Consider the following 16,607-nt stretch of genomic DNA (forward strand, 5'->3'; position numbering starts at 1 on the left):
TGGGTGCAGCTCCAACAACACTCAAGAAGCTCGACAACATCCAGGACAAAGCAGCCTGCTTGATTGGCACCCCATCCACAAACATTCACTCCCGCCACCACCGAGGCACATTGGCAGCAGTGTGTACCAGCTACAAGATGCACTACAACAACTCGCCAAGGCTCCTTCAACAGCACCTTCCAAATCCACAACATCTACCACCTAGAAGAGCAAGGGTAGCAAGTGCACTGGAACACCACCAGCTGCAAGTTCCCCTCCAAGTCACACACCATCCTGACTTGGAGCTATATCACTGTTCCTTCATTGTCACCAGCTCAAAATCCTGGAATTATCTTCCTAACAGTGCTATGGGTGTACCTACATGACATTAACTGCAGCGGTTCAAGAAGGTGGCTCACCATCACCTTCTTGCTTGAGGACCATTAGGGATGGACAATAAATGCTGTCCTTGCCAGTGATGCTCACATCCCATGAAAGGATAAAAAAAAAAGCAAGGGGCCATATCATCCCAGGGTATTCAGGGAACAATTCTACCTCAACCTCAGCAAGAAACAGACATCTTCCTTTCACTGAGGACGTCCTCACTGAAATCAGTCACCTGCTGTAGCCACAATTGCAGCCTCAGAGCACGGCGAGGATGGCATTGCCAGTGATTTTGAAGGTGACTATGGCCCTGAACTATTATGCATCTGGCTCCTTCCAGGCAGGGGTAGGTGATATTTGCAATATCTCTCAGTTCGCTGTCCACTGTTGCATACTGAAGCTCTCTTTGCAAAGAGAGCTGAGTACATTTCATTCTCTCCTACCAGATAGAAGCAGGTGGAGCCTGGATAGCTGGCTTCCCCATATAATGCAGGATGCCATTGACTGCATGCATATCGCTTTGGAGACCCAGCATGCCAACTCAGAAATGTACCACAACCAGAAGGGATTCCACTCCCTCAACATTCAGCTGGTGTAAGGCATACGCAGCATATCATGCAGATCAATACCCGGAATCCTGGCAACAGTCACGATGCCTTCATTCTGCATCAGTCTGCTGTGCAATTGAGTTACCATGATGAACCAGAGGGTGAATACTGGATAACAAGGGCTATCCGCTGAAATCCAGCTCATGACTCTGGTGCATAACCCATGCACACATGGGAAGTATGCATATAAGAGCCATGCTGCCACAGAAAATGTCATCAAGCAGACTATTGAGGTACTTAGACAACACATGCACTCTGGAGGAGCCCTGCGGTACTTGGCAGAGTGTGTGCCATGCTTGTCCCCTGCCAGTTAGGTGTTGCTGCATCCGGTTCTGTGCCACCTTATCCTGCAAGAGAGAGGAAAGTGTGCCGGTGAGTGTTGTGCAATGTGTTTGGGTGATGTGGTTGTCATGGTTGAATAGCTGGTAGTGTGTGCAAGCTGTGAGGTATGTTGTGAGGTTTGCAGAGTACTAAGTGTGTGAGGGTGAGATGAAGCTATAAAGCTTAGTTTTGAGTCTCGCTTGATAGAAATTGTTAGGTGACTGATGGGGTTCTGATGAATTGAGCAGTGTGTGAGGCTAGTGGTGCAGTTGGCAGGATGAGGCATTTGCAGATACATTCACTGACCTTGACTACTCGTGTGAGGATATTGAACTTCTTGCAGAACTGCATCCAGGTCCTCTGGGCTTGACTGTTGGCACTGACTCTGCTGGCTATATGGCCCCCTGTGAATAGAGGACATTTCTCTTCCTCTCCATTTCCTGCACCGAGCCCTATTGTGCAGTGTCTGAGAACCTTGGAGCCCACTCTCTGCCCTATTGCACCATTAGTCATTCTTCTTGTAGGTCAGACAGTCTTCCCCAGCCACAATGTACCATCCTTTTAAGAGGTACAGGCTATCTTTAAGTGGTGCTAGCTTTGCACCAATATGGGCTCCCTGCTGAGGCATGCAGCTACTCAACAGTACATTTAGCACTGGGTTGCACGCTGCAATCATTTAACTTATCAGGCAGCACAGTTTGTATGCTGCCTGCATTGGAAGCACAGGTCAATCACACATCGCAATCCCTGCGCCCATTTTCACAGGCTGTTGAATTTTTCCCTCTAAACATCCAACAACAGCCTAGGGGTGACTTCAATAAAACGATTCCTTTACTTACAATATAGATGTCAGTTTAATCTTTTCAACAGCCAGTTTTTCTCATGTGGATGCTCTTTGTAATACTATGTCATGCCTTTTCTGCTGTTATCCCTGAATGATACTTTGTCCATTAATTGCAATTATTGTACCTAAATCAAACTCCATGTAATTAACAAATGTTGCAGGAATCTGATTTATTGTTAAATAAATGATGTCGATATTAGTTCATGTGGGAATCAAAGATAACATTGTTCGGAATGTAACTTGTTCAAACCTTAATATAGGTTTGGATCAGAGAGCAGACAAAAGCTGTTATACTGAGTTCTGTGTTTTTTTTCTCTGCAAACAATGACCATAACATTCATAAAAATGCCTCTGTCCTGTACTTTTTAGGATGGTAAGGACTATATTCCGCTGAACATGTCACTGATTATAGAAGATGATTCCGGGCTTTCTCTGCCAACTTCTCCTGCTTCCTGTACAGAGGAACAGGAAGGGTGTGATCCAAAATTCCACTACGACAACACAGCAGGAATACGGTAATTATCTGGTGGACATCCTACTATTCCTGAAGGCAGCCTTTAGGGTCTGTGAAGAGAAGGAAAATAAGAGGAAACACTGCTGAGCCATTTCATTTGACTTGTGGGTCAGCTCAGAGGATTGGACATAAAAGTTGTGGGATGTTACAGAACAATGAATGGAAAAAAATTGAAAAAATCCAACAGTAGATAAAATCCAAAGTATTAAAGCAGTAGAGAGATTAAACAATCTATCAGTTGATGAGACAGTTACAGAAAGCTACAATAGATCATAACATAGGCCGGAATTTTATGCCACTCCAGCGCATACGGATGGTGGCGTGGGGGTGGCGTAAAACTGAGCGGCAGGCTCCGGGAGGCCTAACCGCTCAAATTCCACCTCCGACCAAGTTTACGGAGGTCCGGTGGGGGGGGGGGGGGGGCGGGGGGTGAGAAGCAGCCCGCCCGCCCGAGGCCAATCAAGACCCTTAAGTGGCCACTTAACGGCCACTTAAGGGCCCTCGCCCGCCTCCACGGGTATTTTACCCATGGTAAGCCGGTGTGCCGGGGATGTGAAAGGTCGCCCAGCTATAGCTGCCGGCCTTTCCACACCCCGGGTGGGGGGGGGGGGGTGGTTTTGGCAATCGGGCACAGGGTGCCCGAATGAGGGCCGCCCCCGCCTCCCAACCCAACCCCGGGATCCAAGACGTCTCCCCTTCCCCCCAAACGACCACCCTAGCCTCACCAGGGCACGACCGATTCCCTTGGTGAGGCAACCCAAACTTACCTTCAGTCCCAGCTCCTTGGTATCCTCCTTGGTTGGTTCGGCTGCAGTCCCAGCAGTGGCCACCACTCTTGGTGGCGCAGCTGAGACTAAGAGCTGCCGACCCGCTGATTGGCTGGCAGCTCACTGAGGCGGGACCTCCTGCCTCAAGTGGGTGGAAGTCCCGCCTCGGGCCAATTAAAGCCTGGGGATCCGTAAAATATGGGACGGATCCCCAGGCTGGGCGGAAGCGGGTTCGGCATCGACATTTACGTCGGAATCCGGCTCCCGTCCAACCAGCGTAAAATTCCGGACATAATTAGCTGATAGCTCATAGTGAGTAAGATGAATGCTTTCAGGATCACAAGATGGCTATTTGTAATGACAATAGATAATATTTGGTTCCAGTTGCCTTCATATATCACTGGAATGAAAATTCCTGGCCCTTCATTGCTAGTTGAAGGCACAATGGGTTGGATTTTGTGTAGGAGGTGTGGCACCCGGCACCGGGCTGTAAAAGTGGGGGGAACCCCGCCTCGGCCTTTTTGTGCACCCCCCACTCCCCCTCACTCCACCGCCCCGGAGCGATCCTTCAGTTTTGTTTTGCCTAAGTGCCCTGCGCTAGGATCCCCGTCCCTTTAAAGATGGGGATCCGACCTCAAAGAGATGCCGGCCAATCACAGGGCCAGCAGCTCAGTAGCATCGTCAGCACCACCGGGTGTGGTGGCTACTGCCGATACTGCAGAAGCCTTGAACCCAGGCCAGTGCTGGAACTCCAGAGATCAGGTAAATGAGGCAGGCTCGCTGAGGCTAGTCTGGAAGGCCCTGGTTGGGGGGTGGCGGTGTGGTTGTGCAGTCCAGGGGGAGGGAGGTCCCGGGGGTAAAGTCGTTCCTGCTGGGTGTCCTCCATGGGCCACAGACTGCCCACGAAGGAGGGACCCCCCACTTCCCCAAAGCCACAGGCAGTTCACCTCGTGTTACAATGTGCCCTCCCCGCATGGCAGGGGCACTCCCTGCCGCTGCAAAGATCCTAGTGGCAGCAGGAAGAGGCCCTTAATTGGCCGTTAATAGGCCACTTAAGGGCCTCAATTGGCCTCTGGGTGGGCCGTTGTCGGCCTATCCCACCCCAAGTAATATCGCTTGGCAACCACCACACGTCGCGATTCTCCATGTTTGCCATCCCGCCTCTGACCCAGCCTCAGGTCGGGCGCATAAAATCCAGCCGTTATTTCTGCTTCTGACTCCACAGAATATCCAGGGTTAAGTTGGGGTCATTTGGTTGAATGGCTGAGTCCTGCTCCTATTTCTTATGTTCTTACATTTTGAATACTGTTGGCAAGTCCCTATAGGACTGTGAACACTTCTTGGAGGAAAGGCAGTTTGAACTGGGTCCACTGATGATTGTTCAGTGAGGTCAACTGGCATGTTCCCTGCATAAGTGCTGACGCACAGGTGGATCAGGCCCCTCTAAAGGAGAGACAGTTTCTGGGCTTTTCAGGGTCTGGATTCTCGTTCCACCACTGAGCTAACTGGTATGCCAGGGTCTTCCTGCCTTTCAGGACACTCATGGTATGGCGACTGGGTCTGAGGAAGCTTCTGACATGGGAATTCCCTCGGGCATAGTGACACATTGCAGCAATGTTTTGAGGAGTCACACAGTTAAATGCAGTTTTGATTCTCTCAGTCTGATCAAGTCCCAGTCCCAATATCCTCCTTGTGTAATGGCACTGAGCAGAGGCCAGGTTTTTCTGTGCAGGGAGCACGGGACGATTGGAGGATGAATTATCATGTGAATGCTTTGCATGCTTCCCAGTGACCATCTGAAGAAAGTGGCTTGCCCAAACTTTTTACCGTAGGAGGTATATGGTGTATCCAGAAGGAATGGAAAACAGGGCAGAAAAATACAAATAAAATAACCCCATTCACAGAGGTGTACTGATCATTGCTTCAGCCATGACTTAAAGGGTCAGAATTTCCTGGCAGTGAATCTACTCAAGAGCACTGACAACATTGTCTGCGGACACTATGTGCATTCATGTGCATATTTGTCATATGAACTTCCATCTAGCTCCAACTGACACGACAATAATGGATTATGTGTTTTAATCACAGGTAGCAGCTATATGTAGGGAATTTATAAACATTGACTACATTTAGCTGTGAAAGCATACTGGGAAAGAAATACCTCAAAAACAGAGGAAATACTGAAAACAGGCAACTTATGGGTTACAGGGATTGCTGGAGAGAATCTCCACCTTAACAAAGAAAATATTCATTGCAGAAAGAGGGCGCAAAATCAAAAATTGCTTAGGGTATTGGTTTCATTTCACTACAGGTTTCTCCATTAAAAGGTTTGCAAATTAGTCACTGTTAATAATATTCCTTCGTGTTTTGGGCAACATACCCTCAATTTCTTTTTGTGTAGTGTGCCCGCAATTTGTTTAACTGTGCAGGCCCTGTAAATTTGTTGCATGGCTGCGCACGCACAGTAACTTAAAGGGGCCGACTTGTGAGTGGCCTGCATGGGAACTTTGGGGTTGCTGTGCGGTTGCGCAGCTTGCAGCGAAAACTGTTTTTGAATTTCATTATTCCATGAACTATTGATATCGACTATGATTACAAATATATTGTCCTGTGATGCCCACAGGATTACAGGATGATTCCATGATTCATTTGCTCCCATCGGGGACCAGTGCTTTCAGGGAGAGAACCTTGGGAAATTGGAGGCACAGGCACTATCCTGAGATACACTCGTTGTGAGTTCCATTCTCTGCTGGGAGTGCTGGATTGCAGAATCACTCCTTACATGAGTTAATTTACGGAAGAATTGTACCTGCTATCCGATGACATTGCTACAACGTGCCAATTACAAAATAAATCCTTTTTAGATTTTGAAGCATGTGTTTTTAGCACTGTGTACCATGGTCTGTCTTGTTTCTTTTTCTAGATACCTGAATGGCAGTAAAAAACGAAGCAGGCCTGCGAGTGTTAAAACATTTGATGAAGTACCAGTGGAGCAAACAGCTATTGTTGTGCAAGAGGTACATATAGATATATAAAATTAAGTCTTTTCCAAGTAGAAACCACAGATTTGCATTCTTTTTTATTTCATACTGGTGTTAAGATAAATCGAGGCAATTTGAGTTAGAGCTATGAACACAGAAATGGAGGGAACAGGTTCAAAATTAATAAGCCTATTACCATTGTGAGATCTCTGTTAGCACCAGGATGGCAGCAGTTCAAGGAGAACGCCCACCATCATCTTCTCAGGGCAACTAGGGATGGGCAATAAATGAAGCTCTGCCAGTGTTGCCCACATCATGAGAACAAAAAAAAGAGAGGCTAGAGGTTGGGGGAAGTATTGCAGAGTACAGCATATGTGGGTGTGGAAAAGACTTCCAGAAAAAGAAATTGAGGTTGAATCAATTAATTACTTAGAAAAGCAGGTAGATAAATATCAGTTTCAAACATGGATTGGTGGCTGCAGGAACAATGCATTATGCACTGATAAAATCAAATACTCAAGAGGATACACTGGGTCTTGAGCTATGAAGGGAAGGAATGGAGAATGGGGAGTGGATACTGGCTTGATATTTGTAGGATAGTAAGTTAGGATTTAATACCAGCCATATCAGTGTGTAGGAATATTTTGTGGGTTTGCTCAGCTGCCTATGGGAGTCAGGATGCATTTTATATAAAGTTTTCTCTCAGGAGATCAAATGAGTAGAGTCCATAATAGGGTATGGTGCACATGGCCTGTGGAAGGAGCAGACTTGGTGAGATAATTGCCTCTTTCTCATTCCATGCTTCCTTATGAAGAGTTTACTTGTCTTCACTGAGTATTTTTCCCTGACTAGGATAACCAGACTGACAGTGGCATGATACTTGCATCAGAGGAACTTCAAACACTGGAAACAAGGCAGAGTCAGACTTTGGCATTTAGGTAAGCCTTCATTATACATGGTTGTTTATGGTAATTGTCTTCATAAGAAAAAGTTTTCTTTGGGGAGCGAGAAGATAGTCATTAAAACCATGCATCACTTTGTCAAGAGAATAATGCGAATCATCAGCTGGTTTGACCCCTCACCAAATTTTCTTTTCCAGAGTGAGTGTCCGTCTGCTAGTATCACCAACAGTAATTTCGACCCTCAAAAGTGCTTTAAGCACTGGCTGATGATGCAATCATAGGAAGCACAGATGCCTCCTGACAGCTCAAGGAGAGATTGCAAACATACTTATCTTTCTATCTGAGGCGAACTTTTGGCAGGCTAAGCATGTAATTTTATATTATGCATTACAAAAGCAGTGTTTTTCACAGGCTGGTTTGTTATGTGGAGCACATAAAGTTCTGCAACCCCTGTGAAACTCATCAATGAGCGCCATTGATTTTAGGGAGACATTGATAAATTTTGCAAGATGTACCCTCTCCCCAACATTGTGAAATTTCAGGCACACCTCCAGCCCTAACAAGAAGCTGTTCTATAGTTTCATTCCTGGGTGTCTTCCTTCAGTAGTTTGGCTGCATTGTCCTTTTGTAATATTTCCCTGTGGGAGGATAACAACACTTCTTTAAATTATTCAATTATTACGAATAATGGAGTTTAGAGTAATGGAGTAAACTGAAAAATGTGATTTATTTTGGCAGCTTTAGTTTTATGTTAAGGAAATTGTTTTTTGATGAGCCAAAAATCTTTAATATCTGATATACTTCCCAATGGAATTAGAATGTGCTGTGCTTGGAGTCAATATCATCTTTTGTTGGTTGGTATCAAATGGACTTTTAATTCCTAAGATATTAAAACAGCACAATGTTATTCTGCTGTATCTCAGAGGAGCCAGAAAGGCTTTAGCACAAAGCTATTTGTTACCAAATGATGGAAAATTCCATCTGTTTGCCAGATCAAGATTTCTCTCCAAGCAGCTAGAAGAAATTCCTAGAAAAAGCAGGCAGGCCTTTACTAATGCAATTTTCCATACATATTGAAGGGCTTAATGATTGGCTTTAAGATCAATGGAGGTAAAATTGGTCTTGATGAATTGGTTACTTGTGCTTCATCCACCGGATTTTCTTTTCCATGGGATGTAAAATGTGCTACCGATTGGCTATGGCCAATTTTGTGCTATTGCCAAAAGACCAATTTCACCCCTGTATTCCACTGGATCACTCTAATGGATTGGGACCAAAATCTTGTTAATATCAGCATGCTGATAGTTAGTGTCTGAAACTTATTCCTGATTCTACTCATAAATGGTTATGGAAATTTCTGGGAGATAATTTTCTTCTGTGCCTGTTCTGACATACTGCTGTCACAACAGATCGGAATATGCTGGACAGGCTGGAAACTAAGCCAGAACCTAGATACGTAGGGTCCCATTCAAGTCCATGTACAGCACATCAACTGCATTGCCCTCATCAACCCTCTCTGTTACCTCCTCAAAAAACTCTAGCAAGTTAGTTAAACATGATTTTCCCTTAAGAAATCCATGCTGACTTTTCTTAATTAACTTGCATTTGTCCATGTGACGATTGATTTTGTCCTGAATTATTTTTCTAGAAGTTTTCCCACTACCAAAGTTAAACTGACTGGTCTGTAATTGCTGGGCTTATCTTTACACCATTTTTTGAACAAGGATGTAACGTTTACAATTCTCCAGTCCTCTGGCACCACCCCAGAGTCTAAGGAAGACTGAAAAATTATGGCCAGCCCCTACGCGATTTCTATCTTCACTTCCCTCAGTATCCTTGGATGCATTTCATCTGGTCCTGGTGTTTTATCCACTTTCAGTACAGACAGTCTATCTAATACTTCCTCTTTATCAATTTTAAACCCCTCTAGTGTCTGACTTATCTCCTTCCTTGGTAAAGACAGACGAAAAGTATTCATTTAATACCTCAGCTATGCCCTCTGCCTCCATGTGTAAATCCCCTTTCTGGTCCCTAATCAGCCCCACTCCTCCTTTTACCACCCTTTTACTGTTTGTATGCCTATAGAAAACTTTGAGATTTCCTTTAATGTTAGCTGCCAGTCTCTTTTCATGCTCTCTCTTTTCTTCTCTTATTTGCTTTTTCACTTTCCCTCTGGACCTTCTATATTCAGCCTGGTTCTCAATAGTATTTTCTACCTGGCATCTGTCATAAGCACACTTTTACTTCTTTATCTTAATCTCTACCTCTTTTCTCATCCAGGGAGCTCTGGATTTGTTTGTCCTACTTTTCCCCTTCGAGAGAACATACCTCGACTGTGCCTGAACTATCTCTTCTTTCAAGATAGCCCATTGTTCATCTATCGGTTCTTCTGCCAGTTTTTGACTCCAATTTATTCACCCCCAGCACCATTCTTACCCAATTGAAGTTGGCCTTCTCCCAGTTAATTATTCTTACCCTGGATTGTTCTTTGTCCTTTTCCATAGTCAGCCTAAACCTTATGATACAATGATCACTATCCCCTAAATGCTCTCCTACAGATACTTGATCCACCTGACCCACCTCATTCCCAAGAACCAGGTCTAGCAGTGCCTCCTTTCTTGTTGGACTAGCAACATACTGTTGTAGAAAATCTTCTTGAACACACTCTAGGAACTCTTGCCCTTCATTGTCCTTTACACTACTATTATCCCAGTCTATGTGTGGATAATTAAAGTCCCCCATTATAACAACTCTATAATTTTTGCATCTCTCTGTAATTTCCTTGTAAATTTGTTCCTCCACCTCCTTCCCACTAGCTGGTGGCCTATAGACAACACTGAGCACCTTTTTTGTTCCTTAGCTTTAGCCAAATTGATTCTGTCCATTGCTCTCCTTAATCAATATCGCCACCCCTCCCCATTTTTTCCCTTTCCTATCTTTCGTCAACACCTTGTACCCAGGAATATTTGACACCGGTCCTGCCCTTCTTTGAGCCAGGTCTCTGCTATAGCCACAACATCATATATCCACATGGCAATCTGTGCCAGTACCTCACCAGTCTTATTAACCACACTTCCTTATTCTGACCCCACCTTTAACTAATTATTCCCTACTCTTGTGCTATCTATCTCCCCCAGTATTCTGTGCACCTTGGCATTCCTCTCTGATACTTGCTCCCGGTTCCCAACCCCTACATGTTACCAGTTTTGCTTCCCTCCAATCTGAACTCCCTCTCAGGTTTCCATCCCCCTGACAATTTAGTTTAAACCCTCCCCAACAGCACTAGCAAATCTCCCTGCGAGGAGATTTGTCCCAGTCCTGCTAAGATGCAACCCATCCATCTTGTACAGGTCCCACCTGCCCCAGAACAAGTCCCAATGTCTCAGAAATCTGATGCCCTCCCTCCTGCTCTTTCTCTGCCTTTTGGTCACCCATTTCCTTTCTCCCTCAGCAATCCTAATCTGCGGTGTGACCAATTCGCTAAACGTGCTATCCACGACCTCCTCAGCATCGCGGATGCTCCAAAGTGAGTCCATCCGCAGCTCCAGAGCCGTCATGCGGTCTAACAAGAGCTGCAGCTGGACACACTTCCAGCACGTGAAGGAGTCAGGGTCATCAGCCGTGTCCCTGAGCTCCCACATTGAGCAAGACATAACACGGGTCTGAGATCTCCTGCCATTTTTAATCTTAAAATTAACTTAGTCTTAACCTAGATAAATGAAAAAGGAACGAAAAGTTCTTACCAATCACACGAAAAAAAAAGAAATAGAAAAAGCCTTACCTTATCTACACACCACCGAGGACATAGGCTGTTGGAATGGGCGGACACGTGGCAGATGAAATTTAATGTAGAGAAATGTGAAATGATTCATTTTGGTGGAAGAACAAGTAAAGGCAATATAAATTAAAGGCTACAAATATAAAGGGGATGCAAGAGCAGAGGAACCTTGGGGGCATGTGACAGGGCAGCTTGAGAAAGCGATTAATAAAGCATATGGGATCCTGGGCTTTATAAGTAGGAGCACAGAGTACAAAAAGAAGGAAATTAAAACACTGGTTTGGCCACAACTGGTGTATTGTATCCAGTTCTGGGTGCCACATTTTGGGAAGAATTTGAGGCATTAGAAAGGGTACAGAAAAAAATCACGTGAATGGTTCCAGGGATGATGAAGCTTCAGTTAGGTGGATAGGTTGGAGAAGCTGGGGTTGATCTTCTTGGCGAAGAGAAAATTAAGAGGAGATTTGATAGAGGTGTTCAAAATCATGAGGGGTCTGGACAGAAAGAGGGAGAAACTGTTCTCATTGGTGGAAGGATCCAGAATCAGAGGACACCGATTTAAGGCGATTAGCAAAAGAAGCAACAGCGGCATGAGGAAATCTTTTTACGCAGTGAGTGGTAGGATCTGGAAATGTACTGCTTGAGAGTGTGGTGGAGGCAGGTTCAATTGAGGTCTTCAATAGAGAATTGGATAATTACCTGAAGAGAAAATATTGGCAGGGCTGTGGGGGATAGGCAGGGGAATGGGACTAGGTGAGTTGCTCTTGCAGAGAGTCAGCACGGACATGACAGGCTGAATGGGCTCATTCTGTGCTGTAAACATTCTATGATTCTGTGCCAGTTGTGCAGGAGGCCTGCGAGCCTTATTGAGGCATTAATTTTCTTTCATTCCTGGACGTGTTGCTGCCCCCAAAATTCAGATGTGTCATAGCTTTGGTGAATGTCACACTGTGCAGTTGTCAAGCCTTGAGCGCTGCATACTCCTGCATGCATATAGCCACTGGAAGTACTCTTAAAACTGTTCTGTCTAATGTTTCGGAGTGATTCAACAGTTTTTGTTTTGGGGCTTTTTTTTGCTTTGTATTCCGTTTTTGTTCTCTCATCGTTTCTTTGGACTGGATCTTTAACTTGTTGCCATTTTTTGGTTTGAATTTAAGTTTCGCTCCATACGCCATTTAAGGCAGTCTGCCTGAGCTAGGCACCAGTGTCCTGCAGAAATCATAGGAACACCTTTAGGATTTTCCCCTTGCCCTTAAGTGAGATGGAAGGTGAAGAGGAGTAGAGGCAGGTGTCCCTGGATTTTAGGAGGTTTCCTTGGCTTTGTGCCTATCCAAGGCACCCTGTATAAAGAGCATATCACATAAACTGCATCTATTTGTTCAGCAACCTCTGCCCAGGCAATGCTGATCACAGCATGCCAAGGATAGTGACCCTCACATCCAGAAATGGCAAGCCGTTTTGACATCACCACCCTTAGCATGACCTCCAGGCCTCTATGATAAATAGGGGCTGTCTTTCCACCTCCTAGGGGACTGGCAGGCACATGTCCTACAGCACAATATACAGCAGAAGCAGAATTGGACAATTTGCAGCCAACAGAAATTCAGGGGTTCCCAGCCACCATGGTCCCAGTTCAATTTGCGTCATGCACTGTGAATGCCAGTAAAATGAGGGGAAACCAAAAAATCTCAAAAAAAGCCAGGGAGTCTCCACTGTGTTTCAGAAAGAGAAATTATGCAGGACCAAATGCAATAATAACACCTATGCACCTGCAGTGGAATTTCTGCATGTTGCGACAAGTTAAATGTCGCTTTGCACTTAGGCACACACACATTGGATAGTGGGTTGAGATTCACCTAAGCCTCTTCATTAATTACTCTATGGTCAACAGATAGAGGAGATTTCCATCCAATCAGTTTCGTCTGGGTTCACAACAAACTCATAGAAATAAAAGGAGAAAATGCTACCCCAAACATCTTCAATTGTATTTTTGTGTCAACAATATTTCTAAATGATGTACATAAATTGTAACATATGTTTTCTCTTTTTCTACAGTGCTTTAATTCCTAGCAAAAGTAATGAATCTGTGACATCTGATGTCTCCAACCAGACGAGTGGCTACCAGTCAGGATACCATTCTGATGACACTGACACAGCTCCTTACAGCAATGAAGAAGCAAAAACAAAGGAAAATTACTGCACCTTACCAGCTGATTACAACCTTGTGATTCGATATAGTGCGCCACCTGTTTAAGAATTCAATACAAATCTCAGAGGATGCCATCTTGTAGCAAATTCACCTAAGCCTTAATTGAATAAAGTTACCGCATATGTTATCTAAAATATTGTCAAAATATGAACTTTGTTCTAAAAAATAGAACTACTATTAATATTGACACTAGGTATCTTTATATAGCAGATAAGGTCAGTGAAGTAAACTTGCAGCCAATACTATATCTATTATTTAGCTTGAGCAATTCATCAGGCCAAGCTAACTCCAGTCTGTTCTGCTCTTGTAAGTTCAGCCTTGGTTGTCCAATAAATAAATTCCATCACACAAAACACAAGGAATAAACAAGGCTGTCAGAATTGCTCTCTGGAAAATGTGGCAAACATTGACTATTATGTTGGTGGCCAACATCACATCACAATACGGCATTGCATCAAGTTGCCTATTAACTTCAAGCAATTCTAGGCTGAGGAGATGCTTCTGTTGAATGAAACACTGCACAATTGAATGTTACCTTGTAACTAAGGTTGGGTTCGTAATAGACAACGAAACTGTCTGAATGTATAAATCCCATAGTGCCATATTTCATCCCTGCTTGATGGATAGCTTTCCAGTTAGACATTTGAGTGCGTGCAAAGAGAGAGAGAGAGGAAGTATAGATAGGCACCTATTTATAGCACCTGAGTGTTGAATGTCTGCAGATTCACAAATAAATGTAATATATTGAACACAGATAATAAGGTTTTCATTGAATGAGCATGCTGTATACCGTACACGTTCTTTACTGCTATGTTTGAAGGAACATTGGATTTATTAAATAGGAAAACCATGAAAGGTTCATCTGGTGGTACATACACTCTTTTCATTGAGTGACAATCAAAATAAAATGCTGCCAACTAAACATATATAAGCATCTAACTAGAAGTGAAAACAGATTGGATTGTGCTGTGTATAATATATATTGATCAAAACCTACTCTTTTACTACTTTTGAATGTGAATAGTGAGAGCCTTCATTATGGTTTGCACAATCACCATGGAAAAGGCCCCAAAGTGATCAATGTATTATTTCATAAATGAAAGATTTTTTATTACAAAATTACTTTATATAAAGAGAGTATTCGAGCAGCTATTCATTTTAGTTCTCTGGTTCTCTGTCTTTTGTCTTCCAAAAGTGAAATATTTCAAAAGACATGCAGTATTACAGATGAATTAACATCTGCTTAAGGCAATTAATGCTATTGTACAATACGTATATTATGTTTTGACATTTTTTTAGATTTGTATTCAGTTTGTCAATAATAATCTTATAGAAAATCCATGTTCTATAGTAGAGAAATTTGGTAATGTTGAAGCAAATTAAATTGATATGTTATCGTAAACTTGCTTTTTGGACAGACTTTTAAATTCAGCGAGCACCAAACAATTAATTATGCCATTTTCTCTACCCTTCTCCCAGATAGTCTTTTCTGATGTCGGACAATGGACTTCTAGGTGGAACATATAGATAAGGGAAGGATTTACTTCTTCTAATGTTAATCTTAATGTGTTGATTATTGATCTGAACGCACTGACATTTTTGCAACCAATTGACTTAGTACCTGGAATTCTCACACATGCTTACAGAAGGTTGCAGGACAAGCTATTCCATTATCAGACAGATGAGATAATGAAAGATACGCATCTTCTAAAAGTGCCAATGCAGTAGGCATCAATGTGTTTTAATGGGGGAATTGCATCTTATCCAATTCATTTTTTAAAATATAAAACAATTTGGTTTCCATGAGGGTGTCCCAACAAATTGTATTAAACCAAACCATAGATGAGGTAGAACCATAGAAAAGTTACGGCACAGAAAAAGGCCATTCAGCCCATCGTATCTGCACCGGCTGAAAAAACTAGCCGCCCAATCTAATCCCACGTACCAGCACATGGTCCATAGGCGCAGGTTACAGTACTTCAGCAGCAAATCCAGGTACCTTTTAAATGAGTTGAGGGTTTCTGCCTCCACCACCAATCTGGGCAGTGAATTCCAGAACACCCACCACCCTCTGGGTGAGAAAGTTTTTCCTCATTTCCCCTCTAATCCTTCTACCAATCACCTGAAATCTGTGCCCACCTTGGATGATTTGGCTAGGCAGAAAACAAATGTTTAAGGATTAAACTCAATCTATGAGGAACAAAACACTGAAATGTTTTACCTCAAAAACATTGTCATCAAACTATCCGACATTTAATGAATAATTTTCATTCCTTTAGTTGAAGGAATGTAATCATATAGAAAGTGGTCTGTCACATGTCCCAGTCAGACAATGTGAATTGACGTCAATGTAAATGGCAAATTGGACCTGGTGCATGATGGGAAGCTGATTCACAATCATCAGTTTTCCGCCTGGCAATGATACATCCAAACTGCCACCACAGCACCAACCAACACCCACATTCCCCCCTCCCCTGCACCCTCCCTCCCCCCCCTCCCCCCCCACCCCTCCACTCCACAGTGTTTATTTGTCCCATTTATTACCAACACATTTCTGGTCCATGATAATTTATTGAACTTAGCCTTGGTTTAAAACTGTAAATTTAATCTTCACAAAACTGTTCAAAGTTTCAAACTAAATGCAACTCAAATCTCATTAATGAATGCGTGTTGAATTTTTAGAAAATTGTTCATATATGTTTTGTTTTAGAGTTCTCGGGAACTAATGTGGAAAAGATTCACTTCCGTAAATTTTTTTATTAAACATTTTTCATATATTTGAATTATTTTGTGGTTACGTTCTTCTTCATGCTTTTTGGCTTTTGGTTTTATGTTAAAGAAATTAACCTTGCATACATTCTAAATATTCTCAGAGACTGGACAGCCCAAGCTGCCAAACTGGAAATTCTGCCCTTTTACCTACCATGGGAATGGATATTTTATAGAGCTTCAAAGGAATTTATAATGATTCACCTAAATGTCCATCAATTTATCTTGCATAGATGCTTTGCATATTTGAAATGAGTTTCAGAAGTATTCTACATTATTATAATGCAAGCTGTCTCCTTTTGAAGTAACCTTCAGACTACCAAAAACTTGACATCAAAGCAGTAATGACAATCATCAAAACTTCATTCCTCATTCATCATTAAACAGTTTCTATTCCACTTAAAGGGAAAAAAGGAATTCAACTTTTGGCAGGAGCTGCAAAATGGGTGATAGCAGATTGGTCACTTGTTATAAGGAGTGGTACTATTGGTGAATGGGGAATTGGGTTTGCATTCACTGGTACCACAGTTAGATGAGTCAATCAGGGACAG

The 16,607-nt window shown here is 43.2% G+C and overlaps 1 protein-coding gene across 4 annotated transcripts in view; it reads left to right on the forward strand.

The window, feature by feature from the left end:
- Positions 1-16,030, forward strand: part of kdr (kinase insert domain receptor (a type III receptor tyrosine kinase)) — a 96,966-nt gene extending 80,936 nt beyond the window's left edge. For all 4 annotated transcript variants that reach the window (XM_068035180.1, XM_068035211.1, XM_068035189.1 and 1 more), the window contains 4 exons: positions 2,506-2,651; positions 6,341-6,434; positions 7,251-7,336; positions 13,134-16,030. In XM_068035180.1, coding sequence (XP_067891281.1) covers positions 2,506-2,651; positions 6,341-6,434; positions 7,251-7,336; positions 13,134-13,332 — 525 coding nt within the window. In that variant the 3' untranslated portion in view covers positions 13,333-16,030. The remainder of the gene's footprint in view (positions 1-2,505; positions 2,652-6,340; positions 6,435-7,250; positions 7,337-13,133) is intronic.
- The last annotated feature ends 577 nt before the right edge of the window (positions 16,031-16,607 follow it).

Source organism: Heterodontus francisci, chromosome 1 (genome assembly GCF_036365525.1).
Source record: "Heterodontus francisci isolate sHetFra1 chromosome 1, sHetFra1.hap1, whole genome shotgun sequence".
Taxonomy (NCBI): Eukaryota; Metazoa; Chordata; class Chondrichthyes; order Heterodontiformes; family Heterodontidae; genus Heterodontus; species Heterodontus francisci.